This window comes from Tenrec ecaudatus, chromosome 18 (assembly GCF_050624435.1).
Source record: "Tenrec ecaudatus isolate mTenEca1 chromosome 18, mTenEca1.hap1, whole genome shotgun sequence".
Taxonomy (NCBI): domain Eukaryota; kingdom Metazoa; phylum Chordata; class Mammalia; order Afrosoricida; family Tenrecidae; genus Tenrec; species Tenrec ecaudatus.
In genome coordinates, this window is record NC_134547.1 from 33,075,517 (window position 1) to 33,101,514 (window position 25,998).

General features: G+C 53.2%; 1 protein-coding gene across 2 annotated transcripts; it reads left to right on the plus strand.

Annotated features, from left to right (window-relative positions):
* Nucleotides 1-14,978: 14,978 nt before the first annotated feature.
* Nucleotides 14,979-24,415, plus strand: C18H19orf12 (chromosome 18 C19orf12 homolog). Of its 2 annotated transcripts, none has more exons than XM_075537250.1 (3): nucleotides 14,979-15,119; nucleotides 18,747-18,916; nucleotides 23,697-24,415. In XM_075537250.1, exons 2-3 carry the CDS (start codon nucleotides 18,757-18,759, stop codon nucleotides 23,960-23,962), a joined length of 426 nt encoding a protein of 141 aa, XP_075393365.1. In that variant the 5' UTR covers nucleotides 14,979-15,119; nucleotides 18,747-18,756; the 3' UTR covers nucleotides 23,963-24,415. The 2 variants fall into 2 exon arrangements, with proteins under 2 accessions (XP_075393365.1, XP_075393364.1); XM_075537249.1 differs by lacking the exon at nucleotides 14,979-15,119 and adding an exon at nucleotides 15,211-15,466.
* Nucleotides 24,416-25,998: the final 1,583 nt, after the last annotated feature.

A 25,998-nucleotide genomic window follows, 5' to 3' on the forward strand; every position in this document is an offset into this window, starting at 1 on the left:
CTTGGATCCAGTTTGTTTTCCTTCCTTAACTTTTCTGCTTCATCAGCCTGCAGCTAAGTGCGTGTGCAGAGGTCCCGTTACCATCAGACCTGGGCACTTGAGTTGGACTGGGCTGGGACTCCTGGATATAAATTACTTCTTGGTGTAAGAAGTTCTTTCTTATACACATACCAGCATCAATCCAGCCCAACACCAGTGGTATGATAAGAAGTACAAGTCCGCCCCCATCCCCCCTCAACCTCCCACCGCCAGGCTGTCCTTCCACAGAAAGGGTTGCATTGACTTGTGTCCTGCAGTGGAAGAGCTCTTGTTTGCCACCTTATCGCCTTGTGTGCACCACTTCAGATTTCCGAATTAGTAAGAACGAGTCTCCTCGACCTGTCCCTGGCCCCTGGCCGTGGCACTCAGGGTGTAGTCTCGTAGGTGTGATGGGTGCTCATTGCCATTCACTCATGGTGACCCGTGGACAGCAGAATAAAGTGATGACTGGCTCCATGTCACCTTCATGACCACTGGCATGCTCAAGTCCATTAAGTGATCATAGTGTGTGTCTTCCCATGTGGCCCCCCATATTTAATACCCCAAAAGCTAAGTGAAAACACCTCAACATGTCCTTCCTCTCATCCTCCAAAGCCTTGCTGAGGACTCCTGCCTGGACCGCCCTTTGTCCTGTCCAAGGCAACCTGTGTTTTCACATCACAGTGGAAGGCCTCTCAGTAATTGCCCTTAGGACAATTCTTGTTTAAACTTCTCCTCTGACGATGGGAGAGGACCAGTCAGCCGTTCTTTCCAGGGCAGCAGTGTTCAATTTTGCTTTACCAGGAGGGCTGAGCTAAAGACAAGATCCAGGGAAGAGTGTAAAACAAGGCCCTAGCAGAATTGTCTTAAATATGCATTATTTCTGCTTCTGTCAATATCACTCACTAATGACATATGAATTTTTAACTTGCTTTTTCTGTTTTCTGTACCCCGCACCCCGCTTGCTTCTTGGATGCTATAAAAGCTTTGGGCAAAGGAGCCTCAGGTCTGCAGCACGGTGGTGGACCATGACTCTCGCCATCCCCTCGGCAGTCGGGCTAGCCTGTACAATAAAGACTCCACTGAATTCAACTTGGACATTGCAGTGCTCTTCATGTACTCGAACCCGCAACGCATGTCAGGGGCTCATCTTCTAACGCTGTATCAAACACTATTCTGTGGTAGTGTGCTTGGCCTAATATTCAGCAGGAGATTGTCAGGCCTTTCTTCCTAGTCTTTCTTAGTCTGTGTGGTAGTTATATAATCTGTTGTCAAGAGTGAAGGGGTGGAGTTTAGCCTGTCAATAGAATCACAGCTTGATGGTCTCATTTGGAGGCACTAAGGAGGTAGACAGCTTGCCGGAGGCGAGACACGTGCTCACTCCCTTGGAGACTCTACTGACAAGGCTCACTCCCTGTGAGACGTTAATGATGAGACTTTACTGATGACGAGCTGAATGGAGCCAGAGCAGCCACGCGGAGACCCCTGTCAGCACTGACATGTTTACACCGCCCTGGATCCACAAGACTTCCCACCCACTGGCCTGTGATCTTCCTGCATTCAGCGTCATTGCATGTGTTTCCTGAGTCTGAAGAGGACTTTATAAATTGGTATCAGACATATGGGCTAATATTGAACTTATGGACTTGATCTGGGCTGGGATGTTTTCTCAATATTCAACTGCTCTTGTATATAAGGCTCTTTCTTATGCACATATGAGTGTCTATGGATTTTGTTTCTCTAGTCTATCTGGGCTAACACCGTCTGGACACTCCACTGAAACCTGTCTATCCTGGGTGACCCTGCTGGAATTTGAAATACCGGTAGCGTAGCTGCCACATCACAGCAGCGCAGCAACATGCAAACCGCAGTGGGAGCCACTAGCAGGTGAATGGGAAATCTCCTGCCTGAACTTCTCAACTGGCAGTCTGTCTGCCACCACCCTTGTCTGTCTTATAACTCGGCATGCATCTGTCCTCTGTCCACTCCCCCTTCCTGGCACATCAGGGAGGCAAGAGGAAGATGCTGACTCTCTTGGTCAAGATCTGGCCAACGAGATGGCTCATCAAATGCCCTGCATCCGTGTTTACTGGACAGATAGCTGATTTGATTGACTTGGAAGACCATCAAGGGTGATCGACCACTTTAACTTGCCCTGACGAGAAAGATAAGTAAGAAATGATGACCTGGGCCACATAGTTCTCTCCTCCAAGTTCTCAACAACAGACAGACTGCAGTGAGTCAATGCTGACTGATAGTGACCTTGTAGGACAGAGCAGAACTGCCCCTGTGAGTTTCCAAGACTGTAGTAACTGCTTATGGGAATAGAAAGCCCTGTCTTTTCCCCAAGAAGCAGCGGGTGGTTTCAAACTTCTCATCTTGCAGATTGCAGCCAAACTTGTAACCACTATGCCTCCAGGGCTCCTTAAATCCATCCCCAGCCAAATACGATGAATGATAACTGCTTTTGACAACCAGCCTAAAAGATGCCCTAATGATCCTTGCCTCTTGTATTCAAGTCCTTATGCTGTGGTCCCCTCCCACCCCGACCAGTGCCGGCCTGCGTAACTAACACAGAGTGGAGGACATGACGTGGCTCCATTATAAGGATAGGATAGCTCCTGCCTTGCTTTTAGACCACTCACTCCCCGAGTGGCCATGACATACCCTCACAGCCCTGTGGAGAGGCCACCTGCCCAGGACTGAAGCCTCCTGCCAACACCAACTTGCCAGCTGTGTCACTGGTCACCCTGGAAGGAAACTCCAGGCTATATCAGGCCTTCAGAGCTCTGAAGATACAAAAGGGAGCCCAGGGGGAAGCACCCAGCAGGAGCACCCCCATTTGGCTAACCTCAGAACCTGAGAGATAATAAATGCTTAAGCCAGTAAACTTCCGGGCCACTTGTTATGCAGACAGTGTTGTTGATGCTGTTCCTGAATGTCAACGATGGTGCTGCTGGCATTGGGCTGCTCAACTCAAGGTTGGCAGTTCAAATCCAACTAGTGATTCCCGGGAGCAGCATGAGGCCATCTGCTCCCGGGAGGAGTCACAGCCTCGGAAGCACTTCGTAGGGTTGCTTTGAGTCAGAATCAACTAGATGGCAGGGGTCGAGCATAGGGGGTTACTGTAGTGTGGGAATCATTACTCCAGGCCTGTGAGCTCAGAAAGTGTATCCAAAAGTGGCCGGCAGGAAGATTAGGGATAGAGGGTTGTCTTCACCGAATGCCTACGCTAAACAAAACTTAGCTGGCCACGCCACAATGAAGGGCTTGGGGGAAAATCAGGCACACCTTAGACACCGATGGGGACAATCCAACGCTGGGCATGCACAGACCAAGGTCCCCTAGACATAGTGGAGATCAACCTGGGCATACACACAGCACACACTCTAGGCACCACACGTCACAGGTGTGCCTGACTCCGCCACTGAGAACAGCCAATCCCCTCCACCACGCCCATGCCCCAAGTGGAGATAGGAAGGGATCAATAGCAGCGACAGAGGGCAGGCCAGGGCTCTTTCAGGTGCCCTCTTTCGGGTCAGAGGGGGAATCTCTCCTGTGTTCGAGAGAGAGTGCAAGCTCGCGCTCTCTCTCAGGGATCCGACTCTCTTTTTAGGTTCTGTTAGGCAGCCAGACAGACCGAGGGTGTTCACTGGGCATGCGCCAACGGGCGGGTTCACGTAGGTGGGCAGTATGCCTGGGTGGGCCCCAATCTGGGCCAGGTGAGCTTAATTCAGCCAGTAGGGTCAACCAGTACCATCGACCATGGCTGTCAGCGGAGGGCCCTGAAAAACCCAGCATCGGAAGCCCAACGCCCTGTTCTTCCAGCTGGTCCTCAGTCAGCTGCTCTCTCTCTGGCCTCAGGGTTCCAGGTGGGGGTGAAGTGCCCTGCTGGGGGTGCCTGTGTAACCCCTGAAACTCCTCCTGCCCTTTATCAGAACTCACTTGGATCACAAACTAGGCTTCGGTGTGAATTCTTTCTTATAGAAGCCAAGGACCCAGGTATTGCCAACCTGAGAAACCTATCAGCTCCGGGACTCCTCTTCTGTTACCGTGAGCCCCCCCTTTCCAGCCATTTTCCATAGCAGCCATTTCCCATCTTAACCTTTCCCACGGCCCCTGCCATGTGGCCTTGAACGCTTCCCAGAGAATGCGTGTGCTAGCTGAGACTGTATTACTGGAAACTTCCCTTTCCCTCATAAAAGTTACTTGGATTTACAAAAGGTCTTCTGCCCCGTGAATTGTTTCAGCTTTGAGAAGGAAGAACCCAGGAAAACCACCCCAGAGGCTTAACAAAAGGATTGTAAAAACATGGACTTTTAAAAAGTTGCAACACAAAATCTAATTAAACAGTGGATTTCCTTTGCAAATACAACTTGAAACATCCCTTAACCTCTGCCCTGTCCACCTACAAATGGGCCACAGTGCCCACCCATGGCCATAAGAAATGGAGAGGCTGGACGTCCCCTCACAGAGGGGTCACAGGGAAGAGATGAGCTAGTCAGGGTGCATATAACACTGATGAAACACACAACTTTCCTCTAGCTCTTTGGTGCTTCATTCCCCCCACTATCATGACCTCAATTCTACCTTACAAATCGGATTAGACCAGAACATGCACACTGCTACAGATAAGGGCCTACAACACAGGAATCCAGGATAGATAACCCCCCAGAGAAAACAAGGAGAGTAGAGATACCAGGAGGATTAGGGGAAGGTGGGGGGAGAAAGGGGAAATTGATCACAAGGATCAATCTATAACCCTCTCCCAGGGTGACAAACAACTGAAAAGTGGGTGAGGGCCAATGGAGGACGATGTAAAGTATGGAAAAATAATGTATAACTTATCAAAGGTTCATGAGGTAGGGTGGGGGCGAGGGAGGGGGAAAAATGGGGAGCTGATATCAGGGCCTCAAGTGGAAAGAGAATTCTTTGAAAAGGATGATGGCAGCAAATGTGCAAATGTGCGTGTACACTGGATGAATGTATGGATTGTGATAAGAGTTATAAGTGCCCCCAATTAAAGCACTTAATAAACAAAAAACAAAAAAAAGAAAAACCAACTTTTGAATTTCTCTCAAAGTAGCTATTGGAATGAAAGTCAAGGTGTTGGGACTTTTTAGTTCTAGTTTCCTGTCTGCCATTATGTGAATATGACTAAATCCTTATTCATTTCAAAAAAAGAAATGGAGAGGCGTGAAGTTCTAGTCCGCCCAGCACTCCCAGGCCCAGTGGATGGTGGCTTCCTGGGGACATGGCTATCGGGTTCAGCAGGAAGGAAGCTGGGACCTGGCTGCAAGGAGACTCCCCTTTGTACACTGTGCTTCCTGCTTGGGGCCGAATTATCTCAATAACAAAGGCAAGGAAGACTTTATTGAATGTAAATAAAACAAAATCTCTGTAATTCATTTATTGTATTGAAATGGCATGCAAATTACTTGATGAAACTTAGCCGGTGAAAACAAGGCGCATTGTCCGGGGAGCCGGTTCGCATTTGTTTAAAATGCACACACAAAAATTTCCTGTTTGATTATTTCCCTACTGCTCCGGCCCGCAGGGCTGAGCCCTTTGTCTGCCTTACTTTGCATCCGGCCGCGAGGAGTAAGTGAAGTGTCCCTGCCTGCCCCCTCCCTCGCAGATGGGGCCCCTTTGTTTGGGGGAAGGGGGGCGCCACAAGACACACAAACCAGTGCTGCCAACCCGGGTGCATGTGGGTGCGCTGCGCCAGCCGGGCAGGGGCCCCCTTCCCGCACCCATTGTCTGCCAAGCGCTGGGAAGCCGCTCTCTTCCCAGTGTGTGCCCGCTGTCATCTTTGGGGTTCCTGGAGATCATTTGGGGCGCTTGTGGAGAGAAATCCCTGGGCTCCCTGCGATCCCTCCCTATGAGCCGCTAGAGCGCAGTCCGCCCGCCCAGGGCACTGCCAGCCGCAGGGCCTGAACAGATTAGTTGCTCCCATGCCCCTGGGAGAGGGGAGGTGCCTGGCTGGCACCTGCAGGAAGGGGCCTTGGGCCAGCTCAGGGGGTGCTGGGCATCCGCTGTGAGACCTGCCCGCTGGGGCCGGGCATTGGGCTTCCCCTGCTCCCCACACAGGCTCCGGTGCTCCTTCAAATGTGTTTTCTTTTTGTCGTTGAGACAGACACAGCAGAACTGACAGCCAGCCCACCATTTCTGGGTGATGACGTTCTTGGACTTCTCTTCTGAGGGCTCCCTGGGTGCTGCTCAGCACTAGCTCGCTGGGCTGGGCCTGACACCAGGGCGCAGGGGACACAGGAATCGGAACTGATCAGATGGCCCCTGGCGTTTCTCTTCTGGAAGCACTGAACCAGGGGATATACTCTGTGCTGGAGGGGTCCCTGAGGCACTCTTCTCGCCGCCCCCCCCCCTTCACACTGTGTGTGTGTGTGTGTGTGTGTGTGTGTGTGTGTGTGTGTGTGTGTGTGTACACTCCCCTCATTGAGCTTCCACCCATAATGCCCTCAAGGTCTCCTCCCAGACCCTGCCTTGGCCGCTGGAAGGCTTTGGCTCTTCTGATCCTGTTAGGAACTGAGTGAGCAACAAGGCCCTTCCCCTGTCTATTCCGCAGGGAGCCTCAGAAGTCTGGGAAGGCTGGGAGTCCAGATGAGATGAGCCCTCAATTAAGATTCTGATCTGGGTTCCTTCCTGAGACCAGGACCTGCTTCTCCATCAGCAGTTCCAGGACGTGTGGAAAGGAGGCGGCCAAACTGAGGGGGGTTGTTAGGTTTCTGGGATGGTTTTCGCGGTTCTTGCTTCCCAACTCTGAGCGAATTCGTGTGGGCAGTTGCAGGAAATGCAGGCTCAGATCGTACACACTACCCCTACAAAGCGTGTAAGGCCTCAAGGGGACCTCGCAGGAGTTCACAATGGAAAATGGGTGCTTGGGGAGGGCGAAAAACCATGTGGAAAAAGGGCCAGATGTAGGGTGCCAGCCCCGACAATTGAATGTGTCCAAGGGACAGTTGTATAACTGAGGGGTAAATTAAAGAGACACCAGACAAGGTAAGGCATGCAAGGGCTTGCCTCTGGGACGGCAGTGGCTTCAGGAGCCAGTTCCACACACCCAGAGAATATATTTCCCACCAAGGCTTAGATACACTCTAGGGGCATGCAAGCCCCCCCTAATTACAGGTAACCACCTATGTAAAAAAGCAGGCTGTACCTTCACCCGAAAGCAGCGCTTCTCAACCTGTGGGTTGTGACCCCTTTGGGGGGGAGTGTCGAATGACCTGTTCACAAGGGTCGCCTAATACAGTCTGTATATCAGATATTTACATTGCGATTCATAACAGGAGCAAAATTACAGTTATGAAGTAGCAACAAAAATAATCGTATGGTTGGGGGTCACCACAACATGAGGAGCTGTATGAAAGGATTACGGCATGGGGAAGGTTGAGAACCCCTGCCCTAAAAGGTCCCTGAGTGAACTGGAGGAGTGACCTAACGCCAGTGCCGGGTCACATCAGGGGGAGTGGCTGTCTTCGAGCCCAGAGAGCAATAGCTCGTGTCTGCCTCTATAGCTAAAGCTGCCGGCTAGATAGCGATCCGCCATGTGCTGTGAGAGGGAACTTCAAGGCAGCACTATCATGGGAGGACGTAGTGGGGAACAATATTAATCATGAGAATGTGATTGGGACTCACCTCCAACTCACGAGGGTGAAGGCCTCCCTCCACCCCAGAAACCCAGCTGCCCGGCTTCTTCATGTATGAGAATAAAGGACTCATCCGTATCTGCTCTTCCTGTTCTCTGCTTCCCACAGCCAGGAAGGGGAGGGGGGGCGCCAGAACACAGAGAGTGCCTGCCCTCCATCGAGGCTTGAGATAGTTAAGGTTTATTGTGCCAACCTGGCCGATAAACACATGTGGGATTAATTGAAGGGCGGAGGGATAAATGGCTCCGTGAGTCTCACTTTTCTAGTTCTTGGGTCTCTTGCTCTCTGAAGATCAGACCAGGGTGCAGCTGCCTTAGCCAGTTCCCTGCTTCAGCTGGCAAGGCTCTCTGAGGAGAAGCCACATGGACCTACCCCAATGCAGCCCTGGGTGCTGAAGCAGCCATGTGGAGACCCCTGCCAGCACTGAGATGCTAATGGACTAATGTTGGACTTATGGGCGTGGGCACCACTGGGTTGGAATGCTTTCTTAATGTACACTTACCGTTTATATAAAACTCTCGTACAGACTGTGGATTTGTTTCCCTAGTCTACCCAGAATAACACACTGCTTCTTATCCCCTTCTACCTCCACTTGAGGGGGGCATGGTTGAGGGTAATGGCCATCCTCAGCGGCCGAGTTAGGTGCATGTATGGCCTAGTGTTGCTGGTTTCTGGTGTGCATCCTGGTGACCTTAATCTGCATGCCTAGGTAACCTTCATCTGCCCACACACAACTTTGGTTCTTCCCCAGAGGTGTCTAAGGTGTGTCTGATTTCTTGCCAGCCCTCCTTTGTGGCCTGGCCAGCTAGTTTTTGTTTAGTGTGGGCATTAGGTGGAGCCAACCCCCTTCTCCCCAGTCTTTCTGCATGTCAGGTTCTGGAGGTACTGGGCTCCTGTGGAGGGTATTTGGAGACAGGGCTTTCACCGTTGTGGAAAGGTCAACTGGGCCAAATGCCAATGTCTGGCTGGAGCATCATCATCCTCCCCGCTTGGAGTCTGCCAGGGACTTGAGATAACGGAGAAAAACTCCAGCCTCCCCCACTGTCCTCTGGAGTGAGTCTCACTTGCACTCAGACGTGACGGAGCTTTGCTTTCACCACTGCTAATATTTTTTATTCCTTCTGAAAACACAGTTTATCGGCTACGCTGAATGCCAGGCTTGCTGGTTTCTTTTGGCAGTAATGATAAAGGTTATGCAGCCACATATAGAAGAATCTAGGTAATTAAAAAAAATGTTTGCTATCCCCTGAACAGAAAGAAATAGACAAAAACTAGGAGTAACTCCTTTTTAAAAATCTTGTATTTCTGGGGAGGGAGGGGGGGAAAAAAAGAGGACCTGATGCAAGGGGCTTAAGTGGAGAGCAAATGCCTTGAGAATGATTGGGGCAGGGAATGTATGGATGTGCTTTATACAATTGATGTATGTATATGTATGGATTGTGGTAAGAGTTGTATGAGTCCCTAATAAAATGTAAAAGAAGAAAAGAGAAAAAAATGATTAGGGCAAAGACTGTACAGATGTGCTTTATACAATTGATGTATGTATATGTATGAACTGTGAAAAGAATTGTATCAGCCCCAATAAAGTGTTAAAAAAAAATCTTGTATTTCCCTAAATTCCAACCTTATTCCAAAGACAGGCTTGTAAAGATACAGATAATATGTAAGATCAAAGATGCTAACAGTAGAGTCAGGAAAGCTTAGAAAAATAAAGGTACGGAGGAAGGTGGAATCAGGATTGTGCCAAAGAATACAAACTGCACTGAGCTGGGCCAGGGCCAACGACTGGGCTCCCAGGGGTGTGGCACCGGACAAGGGAGGGGGTCACTCCTTAACCACAGTGTGCATGGGCCCAAGAAAACACAGCGACAGAATCTCAGACTGAAGTCTCTCCCCTCCACCCCCCAGAACAAAACAACCAAAGCAAAATTAAAGTAAAAATTACTTGGGAGGGGAAAATATCTTCCATCTTACGAGCAATTTGAAATAACTTCAGAATCATGATAGTGACTCTCCCATAATTTGCTGTAATAAAACATCTATTATAGCAAATATGGCAATACAATAAAAGTCCTATTGTTCCAGAAACTGTATTATAACTGAAACAGGATAATTATAGAAATACTTGCATAAGAATTGCATGTTCAACAGAACCATTGAAAATCATGCTTCTCAGGCTGAAAATAAGTCTTTCGGGTACAGAGGAACTCGGCAGCAAGATCTGAAATAGAAGGCAAGGTGGATTAAAAAAAATATTTTATAACCTCTTAGCTTCCCTAACTCCCTGCACACCCTTCCCCCCCCCCCCCAGGACAGTCTATAATGTGCTCTGAGGGCCACCTGGCTCAGAGCTTCAGCCGAGTCCTGGAATAGTCAAACCAAACCCAAGGTTTGGAAGGAGGGCATCTGTCTTTTCCTCCGGCAAACAGGCTTTCAGGTGAATCTCGGCTCTATCAAGTTCATTAGCAAATTCTGACTCAGAGTTTCTAACTTTGAACAGCTGACCCCTGCAAGGTTGTGCAGAAATCTACTCAAGGGGTGCCGGCCCACACCTCCTGGTGCTTTGTTTTATACAAAGCACTATTCCCAGGCACCCCCAGGTTGTGGTGGGGAGCTGGGGCTGGGGGACTTGCTGGGGAAGTTATGTGTGCACCATAAGCACATGGTTTTTGTCTTAGCTTGTCAATTTATTTGATGAGGCTTTGGGGAACCTGATGGAAATTACAGGGAAGGAGGAGGTGGGGTGGGGAGGAACAGGGAGCCCCCAAACCTTCCCTTGTCACCACTCCTGACTTCTAACATTCCATCCCTGGTACCTTGGCACTGGAAGAGCTGGGGACCCGGAGCAGGACTGAGGGAGTGCTTGGGGAGGAAATCACAAGAATGGTAATGACGCCGCCGCAGATAGCACACACTCAACGCCATGGCAAACATGTAGAATTGTGCTAAGTGAGGACGACAGGGAGCTGATCGCCGTCTACAAATATTTGAGGGATGTAAACACCAAGGCAGAAGAGGAATTAATTATTTAGAGGGACAGTGATGAAGCCTGGGAGGCCGTCATTACCAGTCCCCAAGCCACCCTGTCCCTCTGCCAGGCAGCTGCCTGGCCTCCCCGCACACACATTCTCGACACCAGGCACAGGGACGGTGTTTTTATTGTGCCCCGAAGAAGACGGAATGTCTGCCCTGCACTGCTGTCAGCTGGCAAGTGCCATCACCGTTGGCACTTACTGGCTGTGTCTGTGTGGGACACATCACATGCTTGACACCTTGCTGAGGAGACAGCCTCAGCCCCCTTGGGTCACCTCAGCGCCCCCCTTGGGTGTCCAGGACCCAGGCGTGAGAGGGGAGCTCCTTCTGCCCCAGATTCCTGGCTTGATGGGGGACTTGGGACAAGTCAGTGGCTGCAAGGCCAGACAAGACCCCTGGGAACCTCCAGACACTCAACCCACCCTAAGGCTTCCTCAGAGGTCATTTCAAAGGAAAAGAACTCTGACGTTTGTTTCAAAACGACCCAAAGTTACTTGTGTGAGAATATGAAGAGGAGGTCGCCCATGGCCTGTGAGAGGGGTCTGTACACAGGCCCTTCAGCCCTGGATCCAGGAGGTGAATTTATCCTGAGAGAACCTTCTAAGGGTTAGGCTTCTGGGGTGGTTTCCCTCGCGTCTTGCTTTTCGGCATTAAAAGAATTCATGAGGCAGAAGCCCTGTTGTAAATCAAGCAACTTGCGTGAGGGAGAGGGACGTGTCAGGCACTCCAGTCTCAGACAGTACTAATCTCCCTGGAAAGTGTGCAAGACTGCGTGGTGGCGGGGCTGTGGGAGAGTTCACGGCTGAAAATGGCCATTTCAGAGAAGCAAGAAAAAACCACGTGGAAAATGGCCGGAACGAGTCGGCCACAGAACCAAACGAGGAGTGGCAGAACTGCGAAAGGAAAAGAGCTCGGGCGAGAGAGAGTGAGAGTGTGCGCCCTGAGAGGGCATTCCGGGCACAGGAGAGACCCCACCCCCAGACCTGCAAGACAGGAGAAGTGGCCTGCCCTCAGTCTGCTACGCATCCCCCTATCCCCTCGGGCTGGGGGAGGAGGGGGCCGTGGGGGCGTGGTTGAGGGTATTGGCTGAGCTTGTTGGCTGAGTTTAGACACACCTGTGGTGCTGACCTGTGAAGGCTGACCTTCACCTGCGCCTAGATGATCGCCTACGTGACTGTGATGCTCAGTTCTGGATTTCCCCATGAGTGTCTAAAGTGTGCCGGATCCCTTTGCAGCCCCTGTCTTGTGGCCTGGACAGCTAATTTTCGTTTAGCACAGGCATTTGGTGGAGACAACCCCCCTCATCCCTAATCTTTCGACCTGTCATAAGTAGGATCAGACATAATTGGCCTCTTGAGGGGTGGGGGAGAGACCTGGGAATAGCAGGTAGCACCCTTACACCATCAGGAAGAGGTGCTGAGTCAGGGCTGGAGCAGAATGGGAGGGATTTCCTGGCTGTGGTAGTTACATCAAGTGGTGTCAACTTAAGGGTATTAGGAGTGAAGGGGTGGAGTCTAGCCTGTCATTCAGGTCATAGCTGATGATGCCACTGTGTGGGCATGGCCTTCTCATGAGGATTCTGGGAATTTCTTTCTCTCTGGAGGCAGGACACACTCACTCGGCTTCACCTTCCTGTGGACAAGTCAGACACAGCCTCACTGATGGCAGCCACTGCCACTGGACCCACAGGACTTTCCACCCACTGGCCTGTGATCTACCTGCATTCAGCATGATTGCATGTGCTCCATGAGTCTGAAGAATCCATGGGCTAATATCAGATGTATGGGCTAATATTGAACTTATGGGCTTAATTTGGACTGGGCTGGGATATTTTATTGATGCATAATTACTTGATTTAAACTCCTCTTTTACTCAGATATGAGAGTGTGTCTGAATATGTTCCTTTGGTCAACCCGGACTAACACACTGGCCCACATTTGGGAGATGCTGCTCTTTGTCATTTGGGCCCTAGGATGCAAACAAGAAAACTCGGGATACGCGCATGTTGCCTTCTTTAACCTTTACTACAGTCCTGCCCAGGGAGCCTTACCCCACTGACCTTTCCCATGGGGAGGAGGACACTCTGTTGGCAAGGAAGAGCAGAAAAACTCTCACAAGGTGGCCCACAAAAGTGATCAAGTGCTCTCTGACCCACAGGCTGGGGACCCACCCCTTCCCCGGCCACCTTGTCAACAGGGTTCAATTTGTAGGAAGCCACAGATGCTGGTGTAAGAATGGGACACTGTGCCTTATCGGTTTCAGAATGTGTCATCATTAATGACCTCCCTCAGATCAGAATGAAGGTCTAGGCGGCTGATGATTGAAGGTTTGCATGAACTTCCTGGGGTTAAGCGTCTCTGGAAAGCCCTGTGTTGAAGTAGTTTACTTCCAGCATCCTCCCCCACTCATCTTCCAGGAGAGTCAGCAGGCGGGAGTTCTTTAATGTGCCACCAGGGGGAGCTGTCTACAGAAGAAACCAGAGCATCTCAGGTTCAAAGCCACGGAGCAAGGGGAGCTATTCTTAGCTAGCCTTGGTTACCTTTCTTGTCACCCAAACTCAAGCAAAAGCTCCTGATCGGAACTGATGGAGTTCTTTCACGCAGTCAGGAGGGTCTGGGTGAAGGCTTGATGTCCTTACAAGGGGACCAGCAGGAGGGAAGCAGAAATACCAAAATGAAGTCACTGCATGAAAGGACTTCGGTGCCCACAGCACCATGGAAGACATGGCAGGGTGCTGACCACAAGCAAGGGCTTTGAGCCAGGTGCACCCTGGCATCCCTTCATGGAGGTGGGGAGGGGCTTGGATCGATCAGCGTCTCTGTGTTGTGGCTCTCTCATCTACGGCATGAGGATGACACCGTTATCCTTCCAGACCACTGCAATGACGCCAGTATCTCATCAAAGAGACTCACACAAAGGCCGGGGTTTCCCAGTGCACATACAAGCCAGGTCTGCACTGTAACATGCTCTATTCGGTGTATAATCACATTAGGGGAATGCTTGAAGAATTGCCACAATGTGACAGGGATGCGAAGACAATGCATGCTCTTGGGTACACGACGTGGGTGAGACCTGTGGACATGGGCTGCCCCCAACAGCCATGCTGTCAACAAGTCAGTCATCTGTGAAGCGCAGTGACAGGGGTGTAATAAGACGCCCTATGCCTGTACCTGTCGGGATGAGCGGGACAGTCCACGTAAGGACCCCTGGAAGCTTTTTCAGATTTGTAATGGTTCAAGGTCAGCGTCCTCTTCCTGAGGCAGGAGTGGGGCTTCTTTCTACCTGTCCCTTTAAAGTATCACTCCCTGCCCTGTTTCATTCTCCGAAGATGCCCTGCTGACCTAGGTTACACAGTGGGCTGCTAACCAGAAGGTCCGCAGTTGGCAATGACCAGCCGTCCCATAGGAGAAAGATGAGGTTTCCACTCCTGCCAAGGGTCTCGGAGACCCCAGGCGCAGAGTTAGGGTCGCTCAGAGTTGGATCGACTGGATGGGAGACGGGTTCTCCAGCGGAGTCTGGCTTTCTCCTGTGAAGCCAGACCTCCCCCAGCCCCTAGAGTCTTAGCGTCAAAGCCAGATTTCCCCTTTTCGACTCCACTGACCTTGAGGCAAGGACGCCAGGTGATGCCATAGGTTAAGTGTTGAGGTACTAAATGCAACGTCAGCGGTTCCAACCCCGCCAGTCACGTCTGGAGAAACGTGAGGCTGACTGCTCCCATAGGATCTTGGAAACCCCAAAGAGCAGGCCAACTCTGTCCTCGGGGCTTGGTTGGAGTCAGGATCCTGGGCATGGCAGCGGACTATGCTTTCAAAGCTGAGGTTTGGGTTTGGGTTTTAGAGCCCACGCACCTGCGTCGATAGGGGCCAGCTGAAGTTTCGGTCTGGCATTCAACGGTCTGGCCTTGCACCTTGCACCTTGCACTTCCAAAGGCCACCGCGCCCTTTCCTGCACCCTGGTTGGGGGGCAGGGGTAGTGAGCTCTCCAGGCTCTTAAGTCTGGGCGCGTGAGTGAAAAGTCTCCAGCCTGGAGGCGCGCCCAAAGGAACCCTAATCTAAAAGGCGTGCGCTGGGTTAGAAAGCAAGACGTGGCAAGGAAACAGTGTGGGGGCCCCCTAGGGAGCGAAAGTCCAAGCGCCCCACCCAGATGGGTCGCTCTGGTCCGGTTCCAGTCTCAGTGGGCAGGGTTGGCGGGGGCGGGGGAGGGCGCTCAGGGATCCTCCCACCAGGCCGGGCAGAGCCAGGTCCGGGCTTGGGCAACGGCACCTTCGGGTTCCGACCCGGAAGGCACCAACGGGGCGGGGCCGGAAGGCGGGGGGGCGGGGCCTGGCGCTAGGTCTCCGCCGCACGGCCTGGGCGCCCCTCGGAGCCGGAGTCCGGGCCGGGCGCCGCCGCGCAGGCCGAGGTAGGCGGCCGGGGCGCGGGCGCGCGGGGCTGGGCTCCGGGGCTTTCGGCCGCAGAGGCGCGCGCGCGGCGGGGCCGCCTCCGTAGCAGAAGCCGGCGCGTCCGTGGCGGGCGAGGCGCTGGGCCCGTGACCTGGGTCCCCGTGGGTGCCGCGGGTCTGACCGCGCTCGGGTTCTGGCTCCGCGGGAAGGCGGCCCGGCGCGGAGAACCGAACGTTGGGACCGAATCCTGCCGTGTGACCCCAGGTCCCGCGTGATTGGCCTGGCCACCGCGCGGTGTCCGCTGTGCACATCAATCGGCGAATCCATCCGAGGGGCCGCTGCTAGGCTTAGCGCGGGGAGGAGTTGGGTAAATGCCCGCCCGCCGGGACGCAGAAGCCACTGCTGTCCAGCCGATCCCCACTCCCGGGACCCTTTTAGGACAGGCTGGAACTGCCCCGAGCAGTTCCGTAATCGTCCTTGGTTACTTTTCTTTTTAATTTATTTTTTAAGTTTTGGTTACTTCTTTCTACATTGGACCTGTTGGTGGGTTCGCACCAGTGACCTAATGAAGCCCTGTAGTCACCGCAGCCACCAGGGCTTGCTTCTGACTCCGAAGAGACGCCCTCTTAACAGCATTTTTAAAAAACAGGGTGCATGGCGGTCTGTGATAGTTCTGAAGCCAGCTTCTCCTCCACACCTCACTCCCTGGGGCTCTCAGGAAGCCTTCCATTGTCCCCAGAACGCACTGTGACCAGCACAGCAGCCTGGGTGCTTGCACGGAACCAGTGCTTCAGGCGGACATTCTCTTCTTCTGATGTCTGCTCTTGTTTTATTTTCAACTTTATAGCCTTTTCCTTTGTGAATTGGGTGAAGGTTTACAGAGGAAGTTTTAGGTCCAACAGTTCAGAGCATTTCAACGTCATTTCCATCCCCTTCCGTGGGATACCACTCCTGTGTCTCCCCACTCGGCACCTCCTCACCTAACCCTCTGATCGGGGTCCCTGGTGAAGTGCTGCCCCTGCTCTCACATGGCTGCCCTGAGGTGTCCAGTAAGCCTAGTTTCTTTACTGATTTTGAATTTTTAAAACTTAAAAAAATTTTTTTTTTTTTACTTTTGTTACACTTTTTTTCTCCCACCCTATCCAGGACTTGCTAACGCGGTCCTTGTCTGAGCAGTGGGCAGAGGTAGCCGGGCACCATCTAGTTCTTCTGTTCTCAAGGAGGTGGAGGGGCATGACTCGGGCCTGTTGCAGACAAACTTGATTTGGGAGTTGGTGTGAGACGTGGAGGCCACACTCCCACCCCGCTGAGGTCTGTGGGTGTCAGAGTACCCCTCTGGCCAGCTCCTTCTTCCCCGACTTTCCCAGGGTGGGGGTGGGGGGAAGGAGAAGCTGCAGTACTGTTGCTAGAGGAATTGGAATTTGAGCTTTTTAGCGACAGCTGGCTCAGGAGATGAGGCTTCTGGACCCGGGAGGGGGTGTGCCCACTGATGGTCTAGCTGCTGGGATGATTCGTCTGAAGAAGTGAAACCAGCCTTCCCATGGCTTGAGGCAGCCACAAGGCCACCTCTACCTGTGGCGGGGAACTATTGAAATCTCCCTGGCAGTGGGCCATTTCCTCCACCACCTCCCACACACTAGGATACCTGCTGATCCTCCAGAGCCCCAGGCTCCTGCCTGTCACTGGCCTGACTGGGCTAAGTAGGGGTTGAAAGTAGCATTTGCACAAAGATGCCTCATTAGCCCCTGTGGGTTTTGACTTGAAGTCATTCCATAGCAGGTTGGAAGCTGGGGTTTTCTGAGAGAGGATGGCGGGGAAACTGTATATATAATTTCCTGCCTCTCTCACATCCCTTTACTAGCAGGGCAGAAACTGCGAGAGCGGCTGTTGTTCTCTGGGGAAACTCTCTGAGGCTGGCACTGGGCAGAGGGCACTGGAGTAGAAGGGAGCCTGGCAGACAGGCACAGTGTGAGGATGGGGTGTCAGCAGTGTGGCTTTCATGCCCTCGGGGACAGAATGTCCCCTGCTTCCTCCAGTGGGGCCTCCTGCACTGCCCTGTCCCAGCAGAATTGACAGATGAAAAGCTGGGCATAAACCAGAGTCAGCACCCTGGTGGCACAGTGTTTACACGTTGAGGCTGCTAAACACAAGCTCAGCAGTTTGAAACCACCCACCACTCTTGAAGGCAAAAGAGGAGACTTCCTACTCCCACAAGAGGTCACTCTTTCAGAAACCCACAGCGGCAGCTCTCCCCTGCCCTATAGGGTTTGCTGTGAGTCAGAATTGACTCCATGGCTGTGAGTTTTGAACTAGATCTTGATTATTTGATGAGATTTTTTAACGTTTTGAAGGGTTTTACCATCAAACAAATTCCTTTGGCTGCCTAAATGTCTATTGGCAATGAAACTAGTATTTGTGTGAATCTTCCAGGAGCACCACTGCTGGGCCAGTCAGATTATGCCTGTCAGTCAAATAGCAGGCAGGTCTCCCTTGGGAGGTACAGACGCCTTAGAATCATCAGCCATCTGAGACCTACAAGCCAGCATTTGCCCAAGGACAGAGTTCAGCAGGTTGAGTAAGGAGGAGGAATGGGAACATGGGGGGATGTGGGATCAGTAACCATCACCAGAGAGATGATACAAAATGGGTTTGGATTGTTGATTGTGAAACAAACTCGGCTCTGTAAGCCTTCACCCAGATCGCAATAGAAAGTTACAAGCAAAGAGAGAAGCTCTTAGAAGCCAAAGATACTGAGCAATCGGGATTCTCCCAACTATCCTCAGCCCAGGAAGGTCTCAGTGTTGAGGGAAGAGGAACTGCTGCTGAGAAAGGGAAGCCCTCCCCGCCACCCCCCACCCATCCCCGCCCCCCAGTACCCAGTGAAGTTGTGAGAAGGGCCAGGTCGCTGCTTGCTTCTCTGATTCTCTTTCTGGCCTCCAGGGTCTTGTCAACCTTTGGGCTCCATTACTGCCTGGACCCTCAATGGGGCAGACCCTTCTCCTGCCCCTGACTCGGCCTCCCTCCCCGGTCACTGTGGCAGGACTCCAAACCTTCCCCAAGAGAAACAGGCCTGGTGGGTGCTGTGTGCAGCCCAGCATTTTGGCTACTGTGTCAGCCCATCCCACTGAGGGCCACCCGGCCTTTGACAAGCCTTGTCCTGTGTGGCAGTTGGTCCTTCGTGATATGGGCCCAGAGCAGGCGTTGGATGGAGGAGGGACTGGATGCTGGGGCACTTAGGTGCACACTGTGATCCCAGAGCCGGGCCTTTCCCCCCTCCTTGGCTTGGTGTGAGCTCAACTCCTTGTACACAAGGTGGGTATGATGAGGACAGGGCTTACTAGCCTCTGCTTGGCATTGTGCCATGGCATTTCCCAAGCCACCTGGCAAACCCTGGCATCAAGGAGGTGAGCCAGGCCTCGCTCGTGATTAAATGGGGCCACGTGCCCAGCTGCTCTGGCCTCTGGCTGCCCATCAGAGGGCCAGGCTGACCTTTCACCCAGCTGCCGTTTCTATTGGCTTTTTGTTGACATAGAGCTTTTCCTGTGACTGGATGTTTGGTATCCTACCCATGGCAGGGTTGTTGCTCTTTGCAGGAAATGGGGGTTCCTCCCACTAGAGCTCTCTCTGAACCCCCATCCCTCCCTCAGGGCCCACAGGATGCCTGTCATGGTGGAAGACATCATGCAGCTTCTCTGCTCCGTCTCTGAGGAAAGGAAGATGAAGGCAGCCGTCAAGCACTCCGGGAAGGGCGCCCTGGTCACTGGGGCTGTGGCCTTTGTTGGCGGTTTGGTGGGCGGCCCGCCGGGAATAGCCGTTGGTAAGTGGCCTGTCGAGACAGCCATCCTCGTGGGCATTGTAGACAGGCCGCAGCCACTGTGCCCAGAACCAGTCTAGTTATGGTGGCCTCTGAGACTTTATCCTTGTGTCCATCATACGTCTTGTGGAAAAGGCTTGTGTGATGGCCCAGAGGTGCAGGGCTAGCTGGGAAATGGGATGATATCATTCAGTCCCTAAATTCTCTGGGTCACTGACCCTGTCCTGGCCTGGGGGATGTGTCCAGGACTGGGAAGGTACCAGGGTGCCCTGTAACCCCCCACCCTGGTGACCTTCATTACCCTGCCACTTGAGATGCCACTTACATGGGCACTGGGGGGGCAGTTTGCTGAGCCCTGGCTGTGCCCGCTGGCCAAGTTACTGAATGGGCACCCCCATTGCCAGCTCCATGGGGGCGGGCGCCTTTCTGAGAGTAAGAGGTCCAGTGCAGGGAAACAGCTCCCTGCTCCCCAGGGGTGATCCCTGTCCCCTGGACTCACTCAAGCCATGAGTGATAGTTGGGGTCAGTTTTCCAGAGGAAAGGGCTCGCTTGTAGGAAAGGCACCATTCCTTGGGGTGAGGGCCCCGTTGCAGCCTCTGGGTCAGGAGCAGGGAGAACTGTGCCCCAGGCAGCGTGGAGGAGCTGTCTGGCCCAGTGCTGGGATGGAATCTGAGAGCTGGCTCACAGCCACTCAGACTGCAGTAGCAGCAGATAAAGCCTCCCATGGGACACCTGGTTCCAGCCACAGGCCTGTTTCCAGGTTCTCGGTGTGGCTTGGTGCCTGCCAAGGGCCCAGCCTGCCATGGGGCTGGCCAGATGTTTCCTGAGTGCCTGCTGCGTGCTGGACAGGCGGTGCAGAGTCTGGATCCCACCCGCTGTGAGTTCACCATCTGCTAGAATCCTTTTTCCCTGGTCAGCAGCCCCCCTGTCAGTACAGACAGGAGAGGGCCCCAGGCTGGCCTCTGTGTCTTCATCACTGGCCTGGCCGTGGGCCTGTGGGTGTCCATCAGCTGCAGGAGTGATGCTGAAGGGCAGTCCACTCAGCGGAGGGACCCCGGGGAAGGAAAGCAGCTTGGCGTGGGGAGAGTGCAGACCTTCCCCTCGCCTCATCCTGAGTTGGGGTGCCTGACTCACCCGTCTGCCCTCAGGAGCCTGCTCTCTTCCCCAAGGACAGTCTCCGCCCATGTCCCCAATCCCGCCAGCTGTCCTGGAAGGACTTGCTGGGGTAATTTTACCAGTTACCATTTTGGGAGCACATATTTTATTCTGATAGAGCAAAAGCTGCGGAGAACTGGATGCTGGCACATGGGACCCAGGGGCTGGGCCACTTTTAGCCTCTGGTCACATGGGGGAGATCATCAGCCTGCCCAGAAAACAGAGATTTCCCCTTCTTCACAGAGCTGGTAACTTGAAGGTCAATATTCCTGGCAACTTTCTGCGTTAAGAGCTGCACTAAATCCAATCTTGATGTTCTCATAAAGGTTGAGTGCAGATGAGAGTGACCGGGCTGCTGAAGGTACTGCACTGCTGTTGTGTGTGTGTGTGTGTGTGTGTGTGTGTGTGTGGCGGGGGTGTGAGGGCACGCTGGTCTCCAGCTCAGAGCTGGTGTGCTGTGGCCTCAGCAGGCCCCCAAATGATGCCCAAGCCCAGCCTGCTGATGGGCTCTTGCCCGGACTGCGATTTGCTTTTTTAAAAAAGAATATTTGATGAAGAGAGAAGTTGCCAAGAAAATTGAGAAAATTCCTCTGTCTGCTGCATCCAATTTCAGTATCCCTCGGGGTGACACCGAGGCTGCCCTGACCCGTGGTCCAAGCTGGGATTACAGCCCTGACCTCACGGTGCCCTCTTACCCCCAGGCTCCATGTGGACCCCGCCAGTGTCTTCATTGACGGCTTCTTCTGGTGCTAGGGTTCCGCGCAAGACATCAGGTTGCACTTAATCCTCACCTCTCCCAAGGCCTCTCGGCAGGGTTTTCCTGGGCCTCTTTGAGGAGGCACATACCCCATCAATGCCCCTCACTTGGGGCCTGCGGTTGCAGGAGCAGTGGTGGGTCAGCTGCCCTCAGGGGCCCCTTCTGTGCAGCCCCACCTGTTGGCCAGGCTAGTGCTGCCTTGCCAGGTGCTTTGATGTGGGACAAGTTTCAGCAGAGCTCCCAGGCCAAGGTGGACTAGAAAGACCTGACCATCAATGTCTGGGAATTCACTGGGGACAGCCCTGTGGACCACAGGCGTCTGGGGATGACGCAGGACCGGGGTAGGGCTGACCCACAGCAGCTGGCAGCAAACAGTCTGAGGAGAGTGGTGGGGGATGAAGTGACCTCTGGAATTGTTTCCGGGGTACAGGCATCCAAGCGACATCACTGGTGATGTCACCCTGGAGCTTTGCTGGTAGTGTGGGAAGTTTAGCCGGGCTGCATTTCATCAATGTCTAATTCAGGGCTGGGTAATGAACCCCGCGGACCAGAGAAGGCCCAAGAATTCATCAGCATCAGCTAACATCACACACCTCACTGAAGAGAAGCAGTCCCAGCCTTCACACTCCCAAAGCCACACGCACAGCCTTCATGTCGATCCTGACTCACAGCTATCTCATAGGACAGGGTAGACCTGCCGCCGTCAGTTCCCGAGACTGTAACTCTTTACGGAGTAGAAAGTCTCCTTTCTCCCTAGGAGTGGTTGGTGGTTTCAAACTGCTGACCTTGCATTTAGCAGCCCACTGAGTAACCACTATGCCACCTCGGCTCCCCTGGCATCGCATCAGGGGTGAGTTAATGAAATGTTTGACCCAACATAGGCTAATTTTAAGTGGATAATCTTGTATGGCCTACGAATGATGCTGTACATATCTAAATGACCCTTGTCCGAAAAAGTTTCCCTACCCCTTATCCAACGACCAATATTGTAAAATCATGAGATTTTGGTAAAGCTATAACTTGAGGTTTTCAGCTATCTGGAGTGGCAGCGACAGGGGCATGAAATAACTGCAGTCCCTGTAGGAAGACCAGCTCAGCGAGGCCCCTCTCCTGCCAACCACCCGCCGGCCCCGGGGACTTTGTGTGGAGTGCCAAGAAGGAGGCCACAGCCTCCACAGCACGTGGAAATGAAAAGTAACGCCGGCGTCCTCTGGTGCGCACTGGGAAGAGAGCGAGTGGAATGAGCCAAATATGTGATTATGACCGTACAACCTTGGTGGGGTTGCACGAGAAGCTTTGCCTCAAAAGGAGCCCCTCCAAAGCCAACAGCGAGTAAACCCAGTGCCATCAGGTGGACTTTGACTTACAGGGAGCCAGGTGGCGGAGGAGTTATGCCGTGGGCTGCTAACCGCGAGGTCAGCAAACTCAAAACCACCAGCTGCTCAAAGGGAGAAAGACGGGGCTTGCTGCTCCCGTAAAGAGTTAAAGCCCTATGCCCCTTTTGCATTTTTTTAAGCTTACCTCAGAGGACTCATGGTGTGCTTGTCCTTTTGTGCTTGGTTACTTCGCTTAGCATGATTTCCTCCAGTTCTTCCCATGCAGTGATGTGCTTCATACGTTCATCACTACTTCTTAGCGATATCAGGCATCATCAGAACAAAAATCCTATCATAGTGAATGAGGGGGGGAGTGCGGAGTGGAGACATACAGCCCATTTGTAGGCCCCTGGAAATCCCCTTACAGAAGGGTATCGGGGAGGAGACGAACCAGTGAGGGTGCAGTGTAGCAACGATGCAACATACAACTTTCCTCTAGTTCCTAAATGATTCCTTCCCCCCACCCCACTATCATGATCCCAATTCTTACAAATCCACCTAGGGCCAGAGGATGTACACTGGTACAGATAAGAGCTGGAAACATAGGGAATCCAGGACAGATGATCCTTTCAGGACCAGTGGTGTGAGTGGTGATACTGAGAGGGTGGGTTGGAAAGGGGGGACCGATTACAAGGATCTACATATAACCTCCTCCCTGGGGGACGGACAACAGAAAAGTGGGTGAAGGGAGACATCGGACAGAGCAATATGACAAAATAATAATATATAAATTATCAAGGTTCATGGGGGGGGGAGGGAGGGGAAAAATGAGGAGCTGATGCCAGGAGCTTAGGTGGAGAGCAAATGTTTTGAGAATGATGAGGGCAATGAATGTACAAATGTGCTTTACACAATGGATGTATGTGTGGATTGTGATAAGAGTTGTATGAACCCCTAATAAAAGGATATTTTTAAAAGAGTTACAGCCTCAGCATCCCCCAGGGCAGTGCCCCCTGTCATGCAGGGCACTCTGGGTCCGAATGCATTCTGTGGCAGTGTGTTTGGTCCCTGGCTCTATAGGGCAGAGTGGAATTGCAGAAGCAGCCCGGCATTTAACCCACTGCTCCACCTGGACTCCCCGGACGAGGCTCTCACCTGTCCCCTAGGTCCTTTAGCCACGAGTGTGCTAGGGGATTCCACAGCTCGGGGACAGGGTGTGTTGGGCACCAAAGGCAGGGTCCAGGTGGCCCTGAAATGCCCCTCCAGCATGCATTTGCCTGGGAGCCCTACCCTGGGATGAGAGAAGGGCCGGAGAGCCTTGTTCGGCTCAAGGAGGGGTCTCGCGGGCACAGCTTTCTGAGGGGGGAGGGCTTTCCCTTAGCGCCGTACAGCATGGAGCCGGGATGCCACTGGCTAGCAACCGCTGCACACCAGCCTCCCGCCCCAAGCAGAGCCTGCCCGACCCCGTGGACAAGCTGGTGACGAAGTCAGTGAGAACACAAGGCCGTGGTGCATGAGTGAGGCCCAGCTAACGGCAGGCTCCGTTGTTTTCCAGGCGGGGCCGTCGGGGGCCTGCTGGGCGCCTGGATGACGAGTGGGCAGTTCAAGCCGATCCCTCAGATCCTGATGGAGCTGCCTCGTGCCGAGCAGCAGAAGCTGGTCGACAAAGCCACGGCCATCGTCAGGCACCTGGAGTGGACGGACGCCGTGCAGCTGGTCACGCTGGTCATGGGCAGCGAGGTCCTGCAGCAGCAGCTGCTGGCCATGCTGGTGAACTACGTCAACAAGGAGCTGCGGGCGGAGATTAAGTACGGGGACTAGGCTGCTGCTCCCCATGAGAGGGGACCCCTGCGGGTGCTGCAGGGAACACTGTGAGGGACCCCCCCCCAGCCGCGGCGTGCTGCCCATGTTCCTGAGAAGCCGAGTGTGTGAGCGCCTCGCTGGTTGCCCGCTGCCCTGACTGTGGGACCATGGGCAGCAGAACCTCCCTCACGCAGTGACTCTTGCCTGGTGCCTGTGGCACAAGACTGGTTCCCTCTGGGGTCCAGGAGCTGAGGGCGGGCACAGCCCATGCTGCCATCATGCTTACCTCCCTGGTGGCCCCTTCCCTCACCTGGGGACTTCTGAGTGGGGGGGGGCAGGGGGCTTGATGAGGGGCAGGTGTGCTCACCTGTTCTCCCATGCCTGCCCATCAGGGGAATCCCGCCCACCAGGGGAAGCCAGGGTACTTCTTGGATTATACCATTCAAATTAAATCTGTTCCATATGAAGTCATGTTCTTTTGGAAGTCTAAGAAAAGTTTATTCCTTCAAGTCTCTCCTGGGGGTGCCTCCACTTTGCTTGGGGAAGCCCTCCCCACCGCCTCACGGACAGCTGTGCTCCGAGCCGCGCTCCCACGTCTGTGGGGGATGAAAGGCATCAGTAACGTTCCGACGTCACGTGTAAACCAACACAAGGAAGGGACTCGGTGGGTTACTCAGACTTCTCCCCAATTGTGGCAGACTGTCTTTTCACGCTGCCCTGGGTCTCCCTGGGTAAACACTGCCCAGACTGACCTTTTAGCCTCCACGGCCTGCCGCAGGCCCCAGCGGGGTCTCAGGCCCTCTTCCTACCCATAGAAGCCCAAGCCTCCCGGGGCAGAGGGGGGTGGGGGTGGACAGGGAGGGGCTTCTACCGAGGGCCAGCACCCACCGTCACTCAAAACTCACTGCCAGTGCATCGACTCCGACTCTTACTACCCTATAGGGCCGGGAAGGATGCCCCCTCTGCGTTTCCGAGACAGAAACTCTACAGGAGCAGAAAGCTTCGTCTTCCTCCTGAGGAGCAGCTGGTAGTTTTGAACTGCCGACCTTCCGGTTTGCAGCCCCATGTGTAACCACTAGGTACAAAACTTTAGAGGTCGCAGAGGGTCCAACCTCATGTCTCCCTCCAATGGCGAGCTAGTCCCCTCCTCAGAGGCTACCACCACTGCCAATGTCTGGTGCATGCCTCCAGCCCTGGTTCATTCTTGCCCTCTGCGGGAGGAAGAGTTCGGCAAACCACCCAGTCTGCTGGCTGTATCCACGGCACACCTACTCTGGCATTGGCTGCCCCGCACCCAGGCTAGACTGCAGCCGAGTCCCCCTAATATGTGCCCAACTCTGCTTTGAATGGCCTTTGAAAACTGGTCCTCTTATCTACAATGTGTATTGCTGAAAATGTAGGAAAGGCCACTATAGATCCCATCTCTGGGCAAACCACTGTTAGCAAAGTTGGTTTACTCCCTGAAAACTTTCCCACCGTTTCACACAGTGTCACCCTGCTGTAAGCCCTGGGAATGGCTGTGTAATATTCCTATACTTAAGCCACATGCTTGGAGCCGTTTCCTGTTGAAGCTCCTGCTATTACGAGGTGGCAGTGAACATTCCTGTTCATCTTTTGAGTTATGTCAAAACGAAATCGGTGGATTAAAATATGTGCAGCACACTGAATTATACATGGAACATTGCTGAAGTGGCAAAGGTTTGTTATGTATATTCTTACCACAATTTAAAAATGATTTTTTAAACAAAAGTATATAACATATTTTAAGGCTGTTGTATTTTGTCAAAATGTTCTTCTGCAAGGCAGTATTGTTCCTTTCCTGCCCCATGTCGGCAGGAGAAGAGGACCCGATTTGTTGCAACCGAATGAAACACTGCCCCGTCCTGCCCCTCCCTCAGGGGCCCTGACAGGTTTGAGGCCATCGCCGCAGCCCTCATGCCGAGCCCCCTCCTGGAGGCGCCCCCTCTACCAAGCATGATGTCCTCCTCCAGGGGCTGGCCCCTCCCAATAACATGTCCAAAGTATGCGTGATGAAACTTGGTGTCCTGGCGTCC

Excerpts from the sequence above, each read along its gene's own strand:
- C18H19orf12 (XM_075537250.1), top strand. The coding sequence starts at position 18,757 with ATGCCTGTCATGGTGGAAGACATCATGCAGCTTCTCTGCTCCGTCTCT. Across the intron at positions 18,917-23,696 it reads CCCGCCGGGAATAGCCGTTG|GCGGGGCCGTCGGGGGCCTG; the intron begins GTAAGTGGCCTG and ends GTTGTTTTCCAG.